General features: G+C 39.2%; 1 protein-coding gene across 1 annotated transcript; it reads left to right on the forward strand.

Moving 5' to 3' along the window:
• The first annotated feature begins 5 nt into the window (after positions 1–5).
• nol10 (nucleolar protein 10) lies at positions 6–16055 on the forward strand. Its single transcript, XM_073466946.1, has 21 exons — positions 6–137; positions 457–502; positions 601–699; positions 813–890; positions 979–1016; positions 1887–2023; positions 2152–2217; positions 2454–2514; positions 3008–3093; positions 3402–3480; positions 3997–4146; positions 5216–5282; positions 6819–6871; positions 9307–9433; positions 11938–12017; positions 12156–12254; positions 12832–12924; positions 13110–13286; positions 13622–13929; positions 14236–14338; positions 15480–16055. The coding sequence occupies exons 1-21, from the start codon at positions 72–74 to the stop codon at positions 15648–15650; spliced, it is 2184 nt and encodes a 727-aa protein (XP_073323047.1). The 5' UTR covers positions 6–71; the 3' UTR covers positions 15651–16055.
• Positions 16056–23261: the final 7206 nt, after the last annotated feature.

Raw genomic sequence — 23261 nt, forward strand, 5'->3', positions numbered from 1 at the left:
TGGATTCAGTGCTGTTCAGCGGTGTGTAGTGACAGTGTTATGTGTAACCAGAGTCTTGTTCGCTCTCTACGATGCAGATATCTAGCGTGAATGATGTGAAGATTTACAATTTAAGCTATGGAAAGTCTCTTCCGGAGGTAAGAAATACGGCTTGCTCCCAACGGTTAATTATATTTCATAAGCTAGCTATAAACTTTACTGCTTACCTTGAAACTAGCTAAGGTAGCTAGCTAACACAGCTAGTCGTGACTATTAATCTACTATTTCGTAGTACCTCATTATTGCACCACTCATTTCAGTTAATGCTGTTTCAGTAATATTAGTTGACATAAACTAAAACAAATCAAACAAGGGTATGAAGCGAGTAATATGAAACACATCTATGGCTGTAACTAAACGCTGCGTTATTGGTTATCTTAATGCCAAATCCTAACCACCTGTACATCTTAAACGCAGTGGCTGTCAGATCGGAAGAAGAGACAGTTACAAAAGAAAGATGTCGGTGAGTTGAGTACTACAATTTCAGCACCACAGGCTGGTTAATTGTCCTCCACATACACATTATGTATGTAGTATTCTGACATTTCATTTCTCCCCCAGACATCCAGCGCAGGATTGAACTCATCCAGGACTTTGAGATGCCTACAGTGTGCACCTCTATTAAAGTGTCGAGGGATGGTCAGTTCATCCTGGCAGCAGGTAAGACGAGCTGTGGATAGTGTTTCATCAGACCACCAGTTGTCAGTCAGAATAGGCAGGAATGCAGTTGCTTCATTTTTTGAGTATGTTTTTTTATCTTCCATTAATTTCAGGCACTTACAAACCCAGGATTCGCTGCTATGACACCTACCAACTGTCCCTGAAGTTTGAGCGCTGTCTGGATTCAGATGGTAAGTCAGCAGACACACCCACTTGTTGTAGAGCCCCCATGTCATGTACGACTAAATGTGATGAATTTTCTTCCTCTCTCTCTCAAAGTTGTGGCCTTTGACATCCTGTCAGATGACTACTCTAAGGTAAGCAATTTGGGGCTCTCTTGCCCCAACTCTTTGCCGTATGATCTTTATTGTTATGTAGTGACATCATTTAATACCTATGTGGTCTGTAAATGCGTAGTATTGTCATGCCATTGCTGGAAGGATCGGTGAGGTTTTGGTTAACTTACCTGTAAAATTAAACTTTCACAGGGATCCCCCTGATGTAACAGTAGTTATTAGTAGGATGGACCTTTTTGTGAGGTGGGGCTATACCGAGTAGTTCAAAGTGCCATTCATAATGTTGATGTTCATATTTTAAATCAACATATGTTTTTTTTGCGTGTCTATTTGTTCTCATTAAACACCGTATTTCTGCTCCGATGGATAGAGATGAACTTTAGACTATACTAATGTTATTAGCATTATACTATTTGTGGAATTAGATTAGATTTTTTGTGGTTGCTTAAGATTGTTTCCGACTCGTGTGATCCAAATGTTTCCATAATTTCAGAGTGTTGTAAAGTCCAGAAGTCTTTGGGTTTACAATTAATTAACTACATGTATATTAATCTGTACTACTACCCAGGATTAATCAAATTAACTTCCGCCTAGATTGCAGGGACAAGGTTAAAACTATATTACTTATGTATGACGTAGGGCTGCACGATATGTTTTCAAAAACTAATGTTGCAATTATTTTGACATTGCTATTACAGTATGATTCTTGATTATTGGAAATTATCATTCTTGCATTGCAATTTACATTTTCGCTGAAAAACTATTAAAATCAGGATGATGTGACATTTGTTGGGGTCTGTACTAAACAAACATGTTTTCTTACATCTGGAAACATGATTTGTAGACCAGGACATCTCTGTACACCATTTATTTCTCTGTGTGTTTGTGCAGTTGGTGTTTTTACACTCTGACCGCTACGTAGAGTTTCACTCCCAGCACGGACACTACTACAAGACACGCATTCCAAAGTTTGGACGGGACTTTTCTTACCACTACCCTTCCTGCGACCTCTTTTTTGTGGGGACAAGGTGAGAGTAGGATTGAACAATAGATGTTGAGGCACTCTGTCATTCTGGCACCTTTTAGATATTTGTCCTGTGCATGTCGAACAAATTTGTTTGCTGATCACAGATGATTTTTTTGTTTATATTTTCAGTTCAGAAGTTTTCAGGCTGAATCTTGAACAAGGATGCTTCCTCAACTCACTTCAGACAGATGCTGTGTAAGTACAACAAAGTGTTTTCCCTAACTGCTAATAGTTTTTGTGTGCAGTGATACTATGTAACCAATAACAGTGAGTGGTTAATGCTAGATTCAGCCAGGGGAAAATGTAAAAAACCATTGTACCACTCAAGTCTTTTGTGCAATCTGACATTTACTGGTCATTAACTGGTCAGCTTGATGTCATTGCTCTCAGCTGATGTTTATGATGATTCTTTGTCTTGACTTCTCGACCAGAGAGAACAATGTGTGTGACATCAATCCCGTCCATCATTTGTTTGCCACAGGAACCTCTGAGGTAAGTGCCATTGCAGCCTGTGTGTGAGATGAGGCATCAGTTATTAGCAGACACAGTTGAAACCATGACTGTGTGTGTGGCTGGCTGTTCATTGCTAAGTGCATTTTATAATATATAGAGACTTGTACTGCATTATATTATAGTAAAGCACAGAACTTTTCACTTTCATTGGCTGTGTTCAGTAATAAACCGGTTGATTTTGCCTGTTTTAAACAGATATTTTCATATTTTTACTTACATGTGTTTTAATGAGCTGGACTGATAAAAATATGTCTGTTGCATCATTTCTGAGTGTTAAAGTTTTCAAGTTTTAAACCATTACATCCGTCGTACATTAGGAGCTGGCAACACAATAAGTCCATTGCAGTTTTCTATTGATCCTTATAAAATGCCCCAGTTAGCTTTACAAATCTTTATAAAGTCATGAGTTGTAGCTTCCTCAAACCTTGTGTTACCCTGCGTTTGTTTGATATCTCTTCTGTTGGGATCCCAGGGCAGGGTTGAATGCTGGGACCCTCGTGTCCGGAACAGAGTGGGCATGCTGGACTGCGCCCTGAGCAGCCTCCCTGAAGGAACAGAGTACGTACCAAGCTGTTACAGTGACATGTGACATAATTTCAGCTGATGTTAGCCTGACGATGCATACTGTATGTAGCCACATGGCACTTTTCTTTACTGCCAGTAAATTTGCTGCATGAAAAACAAGCTGCAAGCTGTGCATCATTATGGTACAACATCCAGCTTTCATCTGATTCACAGTTTATTAATCGATCACAAAGCAGCAACACTACCATGATTTCATAATTTTGTCTTTATGTCTCACTTTGCCATTTATCCCTTTAATATCATATTGATATAATGTTTTCTTATTTCTGTTTTGTTGACAGAGTTCAAAGTTTGCCCTCCATAAGTGCACTGAAGTTTAATGGCTCTCTCACCATGGCAGTCGGCACCAGCACAGGACAGGTGAGTCAAGCTTATAATTCAAAGAAGTGTTAGCTTTTGTTTTTAATGATGACTGTCAACAGCTGCTGGACACCAGTCCATCCTGTTGACATGTGTCTTTATCACTGGTCTGCAATCAGCGTGCTCCACTTCCGCTCTGTTTGTTGTTGTTGTTGTTGTTGTTGTTGTTGTTGTTGTTGTTGTTGTTGTTGTTGTTGTTGTAAACTCTCAGCTGCCCGCATGGTGTGAAATTTTGCCTCTTCTTCCTGCGATTAGTTGACTCATGAGGTGACACTGTTCTCAAAAGGAGCTCAGAACTTACAAGTCAGGCGGAGCTGGTGCCCCTGTGATGTTGCCTCTTTTGGTTTAATGCAGCTATTTGCTGTTGGTTTTAATATAAAGGGGAACATTGATGTTAGGAATAATATAACGGCCATAAACACATTCCCAACATTTTTATTATTATTTTAGCATTTGGAAGCCTACTTCTTTAAGAATGAAATAGATTTTAATAGTTGTGTTTGCTTTATCTCTCAGGTGCTGCTCTATGACCTGCGCTCCAACCAGCCGCTGCTGGTTAAAGACCACTTCTACAACCTGCCAATCAAGTCACTCCACTTCCACGATCAGCTGGACCTCATTGTGTCTGCCGACTCAAAGATTATAAAAATCTGGAACAAAGACACTGTAAGAATCAGTAACAGCCATTACAGGACCTGATATACCTATTGTTGCTCACATATTTAAGTATTTGGTATGTCCCACTTTTTGCTTTATGACAGCATGCACTTGAATTGGCATGGACTCCACAGGTTTGTGTTAAACCTAATGACTCATGCTATCCCAGCATGCTTTGACAGTGTTTCTGAAAGCTTCTGATGTGACAGAATGCTTGGCTTTCTCTGTCTTCAAGTGCCCCCATTAATATTCAGTGGGGTTGATGAATTTTAGAATATCTTTGGTATTTGGTATTTCCCCCATTGACTTTAATGATAGCATGCACTCGACCTGGCATGGAGACAATGACAGTCAGGACTCCTTGGTCTTCTTTGGTCTTCAGGTAGTTCTTGCACAACTTTAGGGTGTGTTTGGGCTCATTATCCTGCTGCAGTGTCAAGTCAAGTCATTACATGGCTAGACTAAAGGTTTCTGAGGGGGCAGTGCATGGAACTTTAAAATGCTTTGCAGAAACTGAATCACTTGTATCCAAAGAACGATCCAGGACCAAAAGTGACCACACCATCAGAAGATCAAGATATTAAGCTCAGTACAATGAGAGTTAGAAAAGCACCCTCAGCTCAGATACAGAATTTGTTTGTGCTTATTGCATAAAATGTGTTAAACTTGAGGAGTCCATGCCAGCTCAAGTGCATGTTGTCATTAAAGCAAAAGGGGAACATACCAAATACTATATATTCTGAAAATTCATGGACATTTTTCAAAGACATTTCACTTCATTTGTTAGCTGATAATATCATTTGTAATGATTTTCTTTTTATTACATTCTGTACACGTGGATGATGATGTATTAAGGTTTTTTTTCATATTTATATAGTCTATTGCCGTTTTCAAGTCTCCTTACACTAATATCAGGCCATGTAAGATGGTAGCTTGTTGGCAGAAATATGTACGTACTCATGGTCTAGTCGTTGGAAATGGTTGCTTCAGTACAACAACGACAGGACTGGACTGTCCGGATCCCTTTAGACTCTTTCTGATGTCCTTATCTTTTATGTGTTCTATCTGTTTGCTACAGGGCAAAGTGTTCTCCTCCATACAGCCTCAGACCAACATCAATGATGTTTGCATCTACCCTAATACAGGTGAGAACAACTTTTCCAACAATGTCATGAGAAAAAATGTACTTTGTTGGTCCCATTCAGGATAATACACTGCACACACTGTCTATAATTACACTGTTTATATTTGTACATTTATGTATATACAATTCTATTTCTTTTTCTTACCTTTTTATTATATTGTTTATTTTTTACTATTATTATTGTTTATTGTTATATTGAACTTTCCTTTGACTGCTGTGACGCACAAATTTCCCCGTTTGCGGGACTAATAAAGGAATTCTGATTCTGAAATAGAAGCATTGCAGCAGCGGGAGTACAAAAAAATCATTTATAAAAACTAGTAACTAGAGTATTAGTTATTTTACATAATGAACATCTAATAAATGAAGCATAAAAAACTACATGTAACTACTGAATAGTAACTTAAAAGTGTTTAGGGGCAAACATAGTCACTAAAAATAAACTGAAAAAAGGTCAGGAGGAATGAAACTTAACTTAAACTTAAGGAGTTAAGTCAAGTGTTGTTTCTGCAGATAGCATTGTTAGCACTTGCTGGCATTGCTAATTTCGTGTAAGTTTTAATGTAGCTACAAATTGTCAAAATTTGGTCTTTTAAAATGATTTCAAAAGTGAACCCTTGTAACAACCTCTAGCTGTCTTTCGCCTCTGGGGGGCACCATCTTACAGTAGAGTTCACACACTAGAGACTGATTGCATGCCAGTCAGTTTAAACAAGGAACAAAAGTCAATGTTGAAGTCATCATTTAGATCTTTATTTAAGTAAGTTATGTAAGTTCGTTTTACACGTGGTTCCATATCTTAAACCTTTTTTAAGAGCAGTGAGGTAAAGACAATATACATTAGCTACGTTACTCAGCTCATTCTATTCATGTTTCTTTCTTTAAGATAAGATAAGATGTTCCTTTATTGATCCCCCTTGGGAGAAATTCGCAGGTAACACAGCAGTACAGAGGGAAATAAGTAGCAGCACAAGAATAAGTCTCAAAAATAGAGACAATAATAAAGAGATATTGGAAAGAATAAAATAACAATTTGAATAAAATATATAATAAAAAAATATTAGAATAAAGATAAACATACTATATACAGTAACTGTCCTTGTGTGTACATGACGTGTGCAATATATAATAAATGTGCCTGTGCAAATGTGCAATGTGTTAGAAATTTAGTTTAAAACATTCAGAAGTTGACTAAAATTATCAAAAGAACAGTTTTGATGTTACGTCAAAAACACAAGATGTAGATGTAGAGATCTCTACTGGAGTTAGCACGTTAACTAGCTAGCCCCTGTCTGACCCATCTCATAATACCACTTTTTACCTCAAGAGATGATAGTCTAATCAGACTATCAAATCTAAACCAGCCGTGTTCACTATTTCACATAATGGTTTATTTTTTATTTTTTAAGTTTAATAAGACCTTCAAATATGCATAATTGAAACTAAATGTAGTGTTTACATTACAGATGAGCTCTGTGACATCTGCCCTGCTTCCTTCCTGACATTGTTAAGCATACATCCTGTGTCTCATTGATAGGTATGCTCTTCACTGCAAATGAAGATCCCAAGATGAACACATTCTACATCCCGGTGAGTACAGAGGCATTTGTATTCATTACTGCTGGCTTAGTATACACTGGTATAACCAGTGTGCAGCAGACCTGTCACATTCACACCCTGTTCATCAGGTGCTGTGCTGACAGCACATATCTGAGATGGATGCTTTTCTTTTTATTTGATGTCACAGAACAGCTTTGTGTACAAGCCTCAGTGATTCAGGTGACTGTTTACGGACATGTGTAGGAGGAAGCAAGAAATAGTGTGTACGTTTATTTTCTCTTCCATTGATCTGGTTCTCACAAGGCCACTACATAATGACTAAAGCTGGTGAAAACGTATCATCAACAGTCTGTCCTATGACTCTGATTTTATTTAAAGTGTGTTGTTCCCGGTGGGTATTTCTGTGTTTGTAGAGTAAACTAGACTTTGCTTTGTGTAAATGGGGAAATTCTAGGGATGGTGGGAGTGGAAGCGCTGAACTTAGGACATTCTGTCCTTCATTAGGTGAATTCATCACTAAGCTGTTGTAGTCCGTGTTTGATCTACAGCTGAAACAAAGGTTTGGCTTTATTCAAGCAAAAATGCCAACATTTGCTAGTTCCAGCTTGTCAGTTGTAAGGCTGTGCTGATTTCATTTGTCTTATGTGATAGTAAATTCAATATTTGTAGGTTCTGCATTGTGGATGGGGCAAATTAATTGATTGAAGACATCGTCTTGGGCTTTAAGAAACTGTGATTGGCAATTACTCCTACTTTCTTAAATTTAACTGAGCAAAGAATGAAGCGAGTAATTGAGAAAATAGTTGGAAGATGAATCCAATAATGGACAATCAAAGCCCTAGTTGGCTCAGAGGATAAGTGCCATAGAGAGGCGACTTGTGTGCCCCATGGGAACCATTTTCAGAAAAAACAATTGTATAGCAGTCAAAAGCTAAATACACTTTTGATGAGAAAGATGAGGAATTCACAGTTTGTTGGCTCCACTTTAGGCCACAACCTTTGATGTCATTTTCAAAGAATTGTAGCACTGAGGTTAGTTCAGACAGCAATTACGTCCTGCCCTGAGTGAGACTTTTCATGTCATTGTTTATAGTCTCAGAAAGCAGACTTCTCGGAAAATCAGGATCTGTGTTCAGACTTGTTTGAGCAACCTGACATTTATGCTTCTGTGATGTTTCTGCATCGAAAAAGCCGCCCTCAGCTCCTCATACAGCTCTGGTTATGTCTGAAGGACAGCTTGCAGCTTTATCAGCTCAGCAGTGATAAGAATGACTGAGTGCTTAACTGTCTGTTAACTTTGGCCTCAGTGTGTGAGGCCACAAGACGTCATCATCTAGGTGGACCAAACAAATTCCACAAAAGAGGCAGAAAATGCTGAGTCTGGCCTATTGCATTGGAATTCCACCCATTCATTGATCACACCTCAGTGAGACGTCACAGCATGAGAGGATCTTTGATCTACCTTTTAAAACCAGTTAACCTTAGCTCTGCCTTTTGTTCAATTTCTTCTGTAACTGCATGTTGTTGGAGACAAAGACAAACGAAATGTGAAACTATTCCAGTCCGGTCCAGTGTGCGAGTGTAAAACAGTTTGATTTTATGCGAACCAGCATTTGTCGGGGGTAGGTGGAGAATTAGCAGCATGTGGCTAGTTGGCAAGAGCCCCGGGATAGCCGATTAGTTCAGACTCAAAGACGGGTGTCACTCAGACAGTTCATAAAGGTGCTAATGTTAGCACAGTAAGTGGAGCAGTTAATCACTGGCATTGCTATAGATGAGCAATAGCTTAAAATATACACATTACACTTAAGTCTGCTGTGAAGGTGCCCTTAAAAGATCCAAAACTGTCCTTTAAAACAAAAGTTACCCCTCGCCACATGTTGCATACTGTGTGTCTATGGGTGTAACCTGTTCAGTAATATTGAGTTCCTTGTCAATTTTTTTAAATTTAGATAATCAATTAATCAACTGCAGCTTTAGCTGGTTTTGCCTTCCAAACAAGATATTGACAGGAACATATATGAATTTCGTGGTTGGGTAATATTATTGATAGCGTTTCTGGACATGAGGTTATGTCAAAGTTAGAATTTCAAGTGCGCAGTCAGCAGTGACAATGTTGGGAATGTTTGTGAATCATGATTTTCTTTTTTCTTTTCTTTTTTTTGCCTTTAACACAAAATTTGGATTTGCAGCCAAAGGGTGCACACTGTGAAATGATTGCTCAACCTGAGAAGCAGTGACATTTGTCACTGTGCCAGTGTCAGTTAACATGAGGCCAAAATCTACAGTTCCTTGGAAAAGGAAGGGCTAAATTATGTCTAACTGGAATGGAAACACGACCTTAGACAGTTGGACAGTCTATTTTTGTTTCAACAAATACATACATGGCAGGTTTAATGCTTACTTAACAATCTAAATCTGAACTGGGAGTGCTGACGTGTTTGTGTGTTTGTGTGCGTGTTTAGGCTCTGGGTCCTGCGCCTAAGTGGTGCTCCTTCCTTGACAACCTGACAGAGGAGCTGGAGGAAAGCCCAGAGAGCACAGTATATGATGACTACAAGTTTGTCACCCGGAAGGACCTGGAAAATCTGGGTGAGACCTTGCTGCCTTGATTTCTTTTTTCGTCACAAACCTCACTGCAAATGGAAGTAAACCTCAAAGTTAAACAACCTATTCAACAGAAAATACTTCCCAAAACCAAATATGCAAGTGGTGCATTAGTTATCTTAGTTAGAAAGTACAGAAGATTAAAGAGATCCCTGCTCAAATAGAAAGTTTAATCCCAGCCCTGAAAGTTACACCCAAAACTATGAGTCAGACTGAGCCACTTTGCCGCCTTTGGGGTTAGCACGTGTGGCTAGACTACCTAACTAGAGGCCCAGGGAACGTTTGAGAGGCTTTAGGTAAGAAGCAGCGTGTGGGGGTGGGAGGAAGGAGGGTCGGGGGAGTGGACACTGGAAGGGTTGAATGAACATTGGAATGCAGGCTCAGCAGTAAAGAGATCAAATGGCAAGAAGCAGAAAGATGGTTGGCTGCTGTGGAATAAAAGGAGAGGAGGGGGCAGGCAGGGGAACAGCGGTGTTGATTTACAGGAGCCGCGTAATGTGGCCCTGTTATGTAACCAGGAGGCAACATGAGGAGAGCCCACTGGGACGACACTTACTCTACATTCTCTGTGTCTCTGTATCCACATTCTCTCACTGGCTGACTGGCTTTGATACAAGATACAAGAAGAATGTTTTACTTACAATTAGCACAACCTTTGCATGCTGCTGCTCCCGTTCACACCCTCGAGTGAGAAATCGAGGTTGGAGGTTCTCTTTTTTTAATGACATATTTTTAAAGCTCATACATTTTGGACATATATCTCACAAAATAGTTTTTCTGTAAGCAAGTTTATTCTCAGGTAAATCCTGAAAACAAAGGCTGTTGTTTACTTTTGTTTTTGTAAATCTGTTGTTGAGGATAAACAATCACTCGTTAAGACCATCATGCTAGTAGCATAGCAACAAAGCAGCTTCTCCTTTTTTGTTTAATTGCAAGTGGCCAACCGCTTTGAGGTGCATTACCGCCACTTTCTAGATTGCTGGCGTTAAAGTTCACGACATGACGTCACACAAATAGACCATGGAATGACACTCCCACACCACCATGCAACACTGTGGCTGATTTGTTGTAAATGAGGCCCAAGTCTACAGCCATACTAATGTCTCTGTGAGGCTATACAGCATTTGAGCTAAATGCTAACATTATCATATTAACACGCCCACAACGACAATGCTAACATGCTTGGTAAGTTTAGCTGGCAAAATGTTTACCATGTTTACCATTTTAGTTTAGTGTGTTGCATGCTAATATTTACTAAATAACACAAAACACAGCTGGGGCAGATGGGTGTGCCAATATTTTGTGGGTATTTTGATCATATGCCAAATGATGGTTCTAGGTGAAAAATTACAGGAACAGCAAAGTTGTCATCAAGACCTTTCACCATGTACCACTGATGTCAACCTCATGGTGGCACTGGGGGAAAAGTCACCAATGTCATTAAAATTATTGTTCTGGGCACCATCGATATCTTTACCAAAGTCCCTGGCAGTCCATGTAGTGGCTGTTAAGATATTGAAAAGAAAATTCAAAAAAATAACGTCATTGTGGTAGTAGAAGAAAGAATCATCAGTGGGGTTCATCCTCTGGGGACCATGAATAGTACATTTGATTGTACTCCATTCATTAGTTGATGATAGAATTTAACCTGACACTCCAGATGGTTTGTTTCACAAAACCAGTTGGAAAGGTGCCACTAGAAACAGTTTGGAAAAGGGCAGGCACTTTCGCAAAATACTTGGCAGGTGATCAGACAACCCTCTGTATTATCATAGTCTATCACTGGCTACCTGAAACCAATCAGATCAACAGTAGGAGAGTGCTAGGACCAATGGAATACAGTCAGAGTGAAAACATGAAATTTTCTTCTTCTTTTTTTAAAGCCTTCAGAGTTGTTCTTTACTCTTCTTTCTGAAATAAACTCTCCAGTTCTGATATAACTGATGCTATTACAGCAGTTACACTAATGTCTTGACAAACAGTCAGTTGTCTTGCTGGTCATCACACCTAAACCATGCATGTAGTTGCCAGTAGTTTCTTAAAGGACACTGATTGGTTCAACCGATCAATTGGTTGGTGAAACCTGGTATGATGGATCTGCAAGATCACATGATCACCTGATCTTGCAATTCCAACTGCCTTGCAAGGGAAGATATATTTCAGATTGGACCAAAGTTTTTCATGGGGGGGGGGCATATTTATTTATAAAAGTTGGTGGGAGGGGGGTAAATTGTTTTAATGATGGGGGAATGTGTGCATTCATAACTCTGTAATTGATATTTTGCACAACTGTGAATTTAGTAACTGTTTTTAATTTATTGTATGTTCCATCTACCTGCCCAGGGACTACGGGTGGAAAATAGCAACTTGCTAAAACCCGGTGCAATGCATCTGTCCTTGTTACATACAGGGTTAATGTTTTATTGTGCACTGTCCCTGTTCAAATAAAAGAAATAATAATAATAATGTGTTTGCCATATTTTTATTAGGTTTGTCTCACCTGGTGGGATCATCTCTTTTGAGAGCCTACATGCACGGCTATTTCATGGACATCAGGCTTTATCACAAGGTAAGGTGTCTAACCGCCATGTCAACTTCGTGTCAACGTGTCTTAATTAAATAGCTGTGTTGTTAAATCCAGACTGAGACAAAACCTGCTGTTAGGTATGTTTAGGTTTGACAGTTTTGCTGTTTGGTTTGCGCGCAGGTCAAAACCATGGCAAATCCTTTTGCATACGAGGAGTATCGCAAGGATAAGATCCGCCAGAAGATTGAGGAGTCCAGGACCCAAAGAGTGCAGGTTAAGGTGAGAGGTCCTAACAAAGTGTCTCATCTTAGTTTGCAAAGATGAACTTTTCAAGTCTCTGGCCCTGAGAAGTTATCCCCTCTATCTTTTATGTTTGTATATGGGAGAAAGCCATTCAGATCACTTGTTTAGACTCTTCCTTGCTCAGTATTGAAAACAAATTCCAATATCTTCTTAATACATTTTTTACATGCTTTCTTGACATATATCAGTTCCCCATGATCATTTCATGGGTTAAAATGTACATTTCATACTGGTTTGCCCAGATTTTCTTCATCTTGTCTGACTCTTCTGAAGCATTTAAAAAAAACTACCGTTTAGCGACTAGTAGACATTTCTTAGGAACGGTTATTTGTTTAAAACAAATAACCCTTCTCAAGAAGACACAAACAAGTCAGCACGTTAAGTACACAGCCAGCACGTTAAGTACACAAGTCAGCACGTTAGTTTAGACACAGACAAGTCAGCATGCATTGATGATGATATCAGTAAAAATGTAATCCAAGTACATCTGATTCGATCATATTTCCTGTTTCCTGTGTGTAATCAAATGTGCAATGTGTTGTGACTGAGGCAGAAGCTGCCCAAGGTGAACAAGGAGCTGGCTCTCAAGCTGATGGAGGAGGGTGATGATGAAGCCGAGCTGGCCTCGAGGAAAAAGAAGGGCAAGGTAGGAGAACACACTGGAGATTACAAAATCAAGTTTTCATTTCAGCTTTTCAGGTCCCTGAATTCATTTACGTTTAAGATGTTCAGAACTCATCATTGAGATGAATGTTTTTCCTGCCAAAAAAGTATGCACTACATAACCATCATATTAATCATTTTTCCAATCTCAATTTATCCACACTGCAGGCCCTCCCCAGCATCCTGGGTGACGACCGCTTCAAAGTGATGTTCGAAAACCCAGAGTACCAGGTGGACGAACACAGCGAGGAGTTCCGCCTGCTCAACCCCATCGTCTCCAAGGTCGGACAAAAGAGGAAGAAGAAGCTGCGTCTACTGGCTCAGCAGGTTGCTGCTTCCCAACAGGTAATGCTGAAATTAGCTGTTAGTTATGTTTCCTGCAAGAAACTTTGACAGTCTCCAGGCATTTAGAACACAAGTTTTTTTGAGGCATTGAATTGAAATGAAAGAGAGAAGCTTAACTAAATAGTGGATTTCCACATTCAGTTCTTGTATTGGAAATACTGTATTAAGTGTGACATTAGCCTGTAGCACTCCGTAATCAAAGAAATAAACAGTCATCCGTTTATCTTGTTCATCTTGTTCGCAAGCAGTGTTTGCACATTCTGTATTTTCTGGAATTGTTCGGTCCCGAAAGAGTATCACACCAGTAACTTTGGTTTTGTACCATCTCTGTCCAGGCGGATGAAGACGAGGAGGAGCCTGAAGGGCGAGGCAGCTCTGAGGAGGAGAGCTCGGATGATGACAAGAGTTGGGTGGAGGAGGTGAGGGAGCAGCGGAGACTCCTGCGACAGGAGGACCGAGACCGGCAGCGGCAGAAGAGGAAGGAAGTAGACCGCAACACCGTCCTGCTGGAGGAGAACGGAGGAGAAAAAAACGCAAACATGGCTGAGAGCAAGAAGATGAGTCAGCCTCAGTTTTATCAGATCAAAACTGGGGAGGAGTTCCGAAGTTTTAATGACATGGCCCGCAAGCAGAGACTTCAAAAGTATGTCTTATTTATTAAATGGTTGTGTGTTGGAGGAGTACTGGCTTGTCGTGTGGGACACTTTGAAATCCAGATTATTATTCAGATTGCTTTAGGGTCTGCAGTTGTTTATGATGAAGCATAACCTGACTCCACTTAAGGAAGACATTTTGTGGTGCATGCTAACACATTTTCAAACTTAAATCAATAAATAAGAATATAACATATTAAAATTACAATTTCTAATTCTAGCCAAAACTGCTTTCTTACTGCTATCTTTGTATACTGTTTGTTACATTGTGTTGAGGTATGTGTGTGTTCTTCCAGGGCATCTTTGGAGGACCGTCTGAAGTTAGAGGAGCACACTGGAACCAACAACATGGCTGACACTGCAGTGGGCAGCAAACAGCTAACGTTCACTCTCAAAAAGGTAAACTGTTCACATGGTGCACCAAGCAATGTAGTACAATTTATGAAATACAAAACACTGTATCTACTATAGACCAACTTGCGCAGCCAATTGTCCAAGGGGGAGAGGATGCATCAAGGTGGTCTGAAGACAGTTTAACTTCATGCAGTCTCACAATCATGGTAAATTTAAAGCAACCAAATCTTATAACGTCAGCGACATATATTACCAATAACACCCAAAACTATCAAAAGGTGATTAGCTATCCCCAACAGATTTTACAGTAGTCATAACTACGGCTGCAACAAAAGATTATTTTCATTATTGCTTAATCTGTCAATTAATTTCATGATTGTTTGATTAGTCATTGTAGTTAGTAAAATGTAAACAAAATTCTGAAAAATGCTCATCCCAAACTGACATCTTCAAATCTTTTGTCCAACCAACCGTACAAAACCCAAAGACTCCATTTATTATCCTAAATGATAAAGAAGCCGGACTCAACACGTTTGACATTTTTGCTTAAAAAATTACTTTTACTACTATTAATCTATAATCAAAATAGTTTGCAAAATAGATGCCAATTAATCTTCTTTCGATAGACTAATCGTTGCAGCTCTTATTGCTACCCTGAAATCATATGGACAGAAGTTGGACACGCTGTTTGTGTGAACACAAATGTCTGAATCAGTTGAAGCAGACATTTAATGGACTTCACCAGGACCTGATTCTCTGGATATTGTCCGGAATTCATATGTGAGGCTGTACAAAAAACAAAAACTTCACAGAAGTAATTCCCTGAAAACAAACAAGAAATAATTCAATATTACAGTGAATACTCCCCATACAATATAGAAAACATTTAAACTTTAAAAATTCTGTCGTCCCATGCCCCTACCTGCAAGTGAGCTATGGTTGTAACTGCTCGCTTTTCCTCTAAGTATAAATAATAATAATAATAATAGTAAGAAGAAGAAATTTAATTTATATAGCGCCTTTTTAGGGTACCCAAGGACGCTTGACAAAGTGGAACATACAAAACAAAGAATAGATGGATAAACAAAAATACATAAAACGTACAATCATTTTACCTCATGAATGAACAGGACGGAAACACAGAACATTATTTACTTAACGTGCGATATTCTGTTATCCTTTGCAGTCAGAGCAGCAGAAGAAGCAGCAGCAAGCAGAGCAGGAACACCATGAGGAGAGGAAGAAGCTGAGGCGCTCGGCAGGACACCTGAGCAGCCGCGGTAGAGGCTGGGGCGGTGGCAGGGGAAGAGGAGGAGGGAGAGGAGGAGGGAGAGGAGGAGGGAGAGGCCGTTACTGATGGACAAGAGACGCATTTCCAGCACACTGCTCAGCTCACATCAGAGTTCTCTGGCATCTTCCATGAACTTAACTGTTCCAGAGGGTTGAAGATTTAACTGGAGACATGCTAGAAAGACTCTGCACAAGTAGCACCGACTGACAATGATGAACAGACACGCCTCCCCCCTGCTCCAGGGTGGTCTGGCCCATGTGTTTAGCTGCTCTTTGCAAATTCAGAGCATATTAGAAAAGATTACCTATGTTGCTGCCTGTGTGTATGTAATGCTCATTATCCAGAAATACCTTAACTGCATACTTTTTTAGACAACTTCTCAGTGGAGCCTGTTTCAGTTAATGAAGGGGAGAAATGGTGTGTGCCTGTAAAAAGTAAAAAATAAAATAAAAATAATAATAATAATTATTATTTTTTTCTTAATACTTTTTGTTTTACTGTATATTGTTGAGCCAATACTGGATTAACAAAACTTGTACTATGTATTATATTTGGTACAACACTTGCTTCACTGCATTGTTTTTAGTGCTGAAAAATCAAAGTGTGCCAAATTGGCTCAAAGCGGGTACATAGAGCATGCTTCCTTTGTTGCAGTTTTCAAGATACGTCAGAAGTAAGAGGGGAAGAGGGTAACGCTGAATGGGGAAAGTTTTTTTTGTCTTTCCCACACCAACAACTGCAGTTCTTGGAAATAGAAGGACTGCCTGGGTGTCCTTCCCATCCCCCAATGTGCTGGTGGTGTGAATCCCCTCTGCTCCAGCATTGGCCTGTTTCAAATGTGAGGGAGGTGCATTTAAGCTGTCAGCATGCCAACACTGGCCCCTAGGCTCATTTGAACTCATTTGATGTCACCATGCTTTTTCACCGTGACCCATCCGCCTACAAAAACCATGTGTCGGACTATTTCTTGACCAGGACCTGTAACCTTCAGGGGATTTGATGTTTTAATTAGTGAACTTTAGAGGTGCTGGTGAGCAAATTTAGAGGGAGTCATATCTATCTTCTCATCTAAATACCAGCCAAAAATGTCAAACTATAACTTCAATTTTCTACTGGGATTTTGTTGCCTGTTCACTTCATATATAACTGAATAGATCAGGGTCAGGGTATTACATACTTTAAACCAGAAATTCATTGCTACAAAGCCTTTCAGGAATGAACAGGGAGCTTTTTAGCCAGGTGTTTCTTGAGAGATTACCATCAGTGATAGGTAACTGAGGCAAGACAACAAAGCTCCAGCCTAGTTCCCTCCTTTGTGTTGCGACCCCAGTGACACTGTTCCATTGTAGAATAAATAAACATCATTTAGCAAAGTGTCATCTGGTCCAGTTCTTTAATCTGGGTTCTAGGCGAATTGCCCTGTTTCCTTTAACAATGCTTCACCATGACAACTGGCAATCAGGCCACAGGAAGTGGGTCAACCAAAGCTGCCGCAAAGAATAAGGAAACAGAATTTCCACAGAGGCGAGGAAGAGCTATTTGATACTGTGCCTCGTAAGCCAAACCATTACGTAGACCCACAGTAGTCCTCTCGGTCCAGGATTTCTGTCTCATGGAGGCATGATTTCAGTTGTAATGATCAAATATGTTGCTTACTCCAATCCAAATCAGAGCTTGATTGCAAGTAGGACATTGAGCGTACTGGCAAATTGTATCTCATTGTGTTTCAGGTTTAATTACAAACACAAAATAAGCAAAACCAGGGATCCTTTAATGTGCTTGAATCAAACCATGGTAAAGGTTTGTGGTTCCATCATGGTAGCATCCACTGTTTTGTGAGGCAGTCTGAATAATCCATAGAAGATACTGGTATGTGGATTCTGCAGATTAAGCAGCACATTGTTTCTGGAAAAATACTTAAACGTACTGCAAGGAACTTAAAACCAATATGAAGCAGTTTCAATTTAATACTGATACCTCTAAATGTCCTGCATAAGCAATTAAAACTACCGTTTTTGGCGTAGTGCTGAGGTTGAAGTAAGGGGTCTCACAGCCCAGGGAGAGAAGTTACTCTGTAGTGTGGTGGTACGACAGCGTCACTAAAGCAAAGTTTACTTTGTTTCAGTTTTGTCGAGAGTGGCCGCCAGAATGAACAACAAATTAAAGTTTCTTGTAGCTGCTTTAAAGGCAAAGTTCACCCAAAATTGTCATAATATACTAACCCCTGTGTTGATGTTGGGTGAAGTTTCATAGTCCACAAATCATTTCTGGAGCTTCACAGCAAAACTGTGTTTTCCTATATTCCACAGAGCAAATTTAATTGTGTTAATGGTCGACGAATACCTAAAATGGGAAGCACTGAACCCTCTCTTCAGTTGGTGCCTTTTCCCCCCTAATGGATCAAAGGAGTGAAATGTGCTGATGCAGCCTGTTCACTGAGATTCAGGCCAACCCAGGAAAGCAGAAAAGATGTTCCAGTGAAAATACGATCACTTTTTTTTTTTTTTTTTTAGTCTTGGTCTCCACACTGCCGAGCAAACCAACTCAGCCTTGAAAGAAAAAAAAATGATGAGTCAGCAGAGACCCAGATTAAACAACTCACCTCTCATCACTGTAGGAACAGAGCTGACAAGTGGGCAAGTTGGGCAGTCACAAGGCTAATTTTATTCAGAACAACCTTTTGATATAATTTAGACTGTAATGAGGCTTACTTTAAATCGTTATTTGTAATACTGTAGTATTCAGATGATAAGATATGCAAGGGGTACTATATCTGACGTTATTTTACCACTGAGATATTCCTCTTCGGTGCTTCAACAAGTACAGAGATAAGTATTCACACTGACTCTGACAGACTTGTGTACCTAAAAAATAAATTTAAGGCATTGTCACAGGGAGCTTTCAGGGGTTGCTGAAGATGTGACCCAGATGTGTCAGAAGCAGCACTGCACCAAAAAAAAAAACACAGAGGAATACCAACACAGAATAGATGTGAGATCTTCTCTCTGCTACACCAAAATGAGCAGGTAGACAAGTTGAAGGGCTTTGTATCTGTGTAACAACCATGTGTGCACATAAAACAGGTTTTAGGATAAATATTGTATCATCTGTGCTCTTTGGCTTTGTAAAAGTAGTTAGATAAGTACAAGGACGTGTACTTTCAACATTGTAAGCTTGTTGGAAATTTAGAGTCACTCCGACCTTATGATTCAAGACACATACTGATATAAGACACACTGGAGCTGCACATTGTCTCAACATTATCACCATGACATTTCAAAAACAAGCATGTCTTTATACAGTAATACTAAAACCACCCTATGGAGTAGTAATTACAGACATGTAGATGTTCCTCATGAAAATGCAGGTTTATGCTGCAAGGAGTCCTAAAACCAAATCAGATCATGCACTCTGCAGTTTTCTTCTCTTGCCTCTATAGAATTCCTCCCAACTGGCATTATTTCCCAAATACCATGTGCATGGTGGAGGGATGCTGTACATGGGTCCATGGTTCTTTGTTTAATAAGTCTAGCAGTGGTGCAAGAAGTACTGAGATCCTTTACCTAAAAAGTAAAAGAAGTAATGTGACACTGAAAATCCTCTACTACAAGTGAAAGTCCTAATTAAAACATTACTTAAGTAAAGGAAAGTTTTATCAGTAAGATGTTCATTGTGCAGTAAATGTTCCCTGTCAGTGTTTTACTATTACTATAATATTACTGCCGCATTAATGTGTATGTTGCATTTAACTGCTGTTGATTTACTTTATATACTAGTGGGTAGTTTAATCCACAGCAATGCATTATATTCTATAAGATCATCACATGATTGCCATGAATCACCAACTTTGGAGATTTGTGATTTTCAATGGACAGGAGGGGTATGAAAAATTGAAATATAATACGTAATTAGTCACTAAAGCTGTCAGACAAATGTAGTGAAGTAAAAGGTACTATATTTTCCTCTGAGATGTAGAGAAGAGGTATAAAGTTTCAGAAAATGTACAAAGTGCAAGTGCCTTGAATTTGATTGCAGTGCTTGAGTAAATGAACTTTGGATACATCCCACCATCGAGTCCACAGCCACACAGGTGGCTCTGTAGGCACATGGGTGCTTTGAGCTAAATGCTAAAGTTAGCATGCTAACAGGCTCACAAATGATTACAGGCCTTTTTCACAGCAAACATTTTGTATATACCAAAACCTTAAGCAACATGCTAATGTTAGCACGAAGCACAGCTAAGGTTCATAATATCATTAGTTTGGCACTGTTTTGGTCAAATTAAGTATTGGACAAATGTGTGCTAGATGAAATGTCAGATGATCCCTCAAGTTATTACAATTAATCCTGAGGGGGACATTGGTGATTGTGTCAAAATTCAAATGGCAATCTGTTTAATATGCCTTCATCCCTTGAGTCGCTAACCCATGTGCCAGACAATCTCACAAATCTAGCTGCCTCACAAGGCAATGGCTCAAAAATGTGTCAGATACATGGCTTAAAGTTTTTTATAGGGGAACAATCTGTGGCTGTTCTGGGTGGAGGCCAGGCATCCAAAGCCCTTGTGGCAACATGCACACACCCTCATAAATGTTGTGAGTTAGCATTTATTAATACAAACAGCAAGCAGCAGAATGAATGTTAGGAGCTGGGTGGAGTTAGCTCATACAAGAAGAACAGCTTAGCTCAATTCAGCTCAACATTAGGTATTGTGTCACTGAAGCAAATGAGTCATTTCACTATCTTTATGGCTCTTTAGCTACTGGGGCCTCAGTTTTAAAAATGTTCTTAGATTTATGCTTGAACTTAGTCTTGAGATGCTTTCCAACAGTGTGCTTGAGTTTAGGAATCATTTGTTACACACTTGCAATCTATGAAACTCAAATCAACTTAAATTGTCATCACCTGCCTTGTGATTTCCCCTTATACATAATGCCAGCACAAATAAGTCCAGAATAGCCATAGACAAAAAGAGAAAATCTAACTTTTTGGAAGACGAGGCAGGACAATGGTACAGGAGGATGAAGTCAGGCAGTGTTCTCCCTCTCTGTTTCACAGAGTGAGGACATGCATCTAAAAATAGATTACCTGGACAAGATTTCAAGAAGACAGAATTTTTGTGACATTAACCTTTCTGAATAAACTACGGATGAGCTCAGGCAGTAGAGACTCATTAATGCGAACCTTCAATTAGCTTTTTTTAAGGTACTGCGGTTACATGAAAGACTACAGAATGACCTAAATTACAAGCTACCCATTGTCTGTGAATGTTATGAAAATACACTTCTTGACATTGACAAGTACAATTTAAAACCATGCTTTTTATTTCTGTGGCTGGCTAGTCACGGTTCAGTGGCTGTGTGGTGTAATTGTTTCCACTCAATCCAGCTGTACGGGTGGAGTCTGTCATCAGCACTTTAAGTTGATTAAGCTATCTGTGTGACACATGCTGTTGGGTGCTCACCCCAAGGTCACCCTGTCTAATCTTAAATGACAAATGGATCGGAGTCAAAACCGTTAAGAAACATCACCGTACCATCTGCTCAGATAGGCATAGAGCCATGCAGGGAAAACCTAAAACTTCCGGTGTCATAAGTAGCTGTCTGGGTCAGTCAAAAATGCTCTGGTATATTGAGGTCAAGCCTTCATGGAGTCTAAACACCTCCAATCCTTGACCTCTGACTACACAGCTATGTAGCTGTTTGAATGAAAACATTTAAGATGTTTGATGAAAAGATTGCTTGAAAGAGGAGCAATGTTTGACTTTCATGAAATAAAAAATTTCAAATTCAACTTAGCAATCGAAACCAATGGTTGGCAAACTGGGGATAGCATACTAGAAATAGAAAAATGATCTGACTGGTTCTTTTTTCTTGTGAAATTCTGCATAGTTATGTAACCCAAAACAGTTCTGAAACTTTGTAAAACATAAATTAAATATTGCTATGCTAATTTGCTAATCCTTTCAAAATACAAAGACAGTATATTAAATGGTTTTCCTCATCAACCTCAATGATTTTCAGTCAATGCGCCAAAAAAAACCTATTTGGAACATTCCACAGGTAAACAGATTCATTGATAACAGGTGATAGTATCATGGTTGGGTGAAAGGGAGTTGTTCACAAGCAAGGATAGGGCGAGGTTCACCACTTTGTGAAACATATGATTGTATAAAGGATATCACTACATGGGCTTAGGAAAACCTTTTTTTATTGCAGTTATAACAAGCAAAACAAACAATTTGAATGGCTTACACACCAAACGTACACATACATGCTCATAGCACCTCATACAAAGTACATATAATAGAATAGAATAGAATAGAATGCCTTTATTACATTATCTTCAATACTTACATAAACATAGCTATGCTTGCAGATGACCAGGTTAGTCATTTCAGACAGTTTAGGTAAGCAGCACAACATCAGATCTTGAAGTAATTTTCTGGATTTTTTTATACAGATACAGAGCAGACACTGAAGCAGATTCTGCAACTTGTGTTGTGCAATAAGGGGATTTCAAATTGGTACCCCATGGTATCACAAGCTCATTTTTGTTTTTGGGACACATTGGGCCTCATATAGCAACATTCTCTTAAAATTACTTTTTTGTCAAGAGAAAAAATAAGAGAAGATTTGTTTGAATATTGCTTCTTGCATGAGGCCCATTGTGTAGATGCAGTGGTGGCCAGAGTACTGAAAATCTATACTCAAGTAAAGTACTATTACTCCCATGAAAATTGAGTCAAGTAAAAGTAAAAATTAACAATTAAGTACAAGTTACTCTTCATTTTAATATTATTAAAATTGTAATTAATTACAATTTCGAAAGTATTGCTATTATTGAAGCTGTCATTATGTTGGTTTAACTGCTTTCTAAAGCACTATAGTTTAAAAGGCAAGCAGACCACTAGCTACAAGATAAGTTTATGTGATTATCATAACGTCAAATGTTAACATTACACATGAAAAATAAACAAAGCTAATGCTAGCAAGGTAACTACATTGCCATCTACAGTATGTGCAGCTTGCTTGTGGAGGTTAGAAGAGCAGTTTATAAAATTGGAGATATCAGTGTTTTTCAGGAGGCACCACATTCATGTGACTGTTGTGTTTTTTGGATTTTGCTCTAAAAAGTGTGACCAGTTGTGGCCGGAGATTGTTGGTGGAAGCTGCCTCTGGTTCTGCTCCGTCGTGATCAAATCTTAGTCAAAAGACAGGTGGTGCTTCCTTTACTTCCAGGGAGCTGGAAACTGCATCTGCAGTAGAGGTACTCCTCATATGCTCTCCCCTCTAAACACAATCTGTGCTTTTAGAGCAGACTAGCTGTAACGCAGGTATAAATGGAAAATGTCATATCAAAAATATGAGTAAGGAATAGAACTACAGTTTTAAGGAAGGACGAAAACAAAAAAATAGCATGAAATGTGTTTTACTCATGTGTGGTACTATTTGTTCCGAGCAATAGCTTTGCACAATGAGGTACAGTCTATTAAAAGTTCTGGTATGCTTCATCTGCTTACTGACACAAGATGTATTATGCACACCCAGCTGGACAGTACAAGGACATAGGTTGATGAAAAAGTAAAACTCACTATGGCATTACATTGTTCAAGTATGAGCTAACAAAGAAGTGAAGAAAAATACAAAGCCAGATGACACATAGTCGCCAAGGCGT

Source organism: Pagrus major, chromosome 5, assembly GCF_040436345.1.
Source record: "Pagrus major chromosome 5, Pma_NU_1.0".
Classification (NCBI taxonomy): Eukaryota; Metazoa; Chordata; class Actinopteri; order Spariformes; family Sparidae; genus Pagrus; species Pagrus major.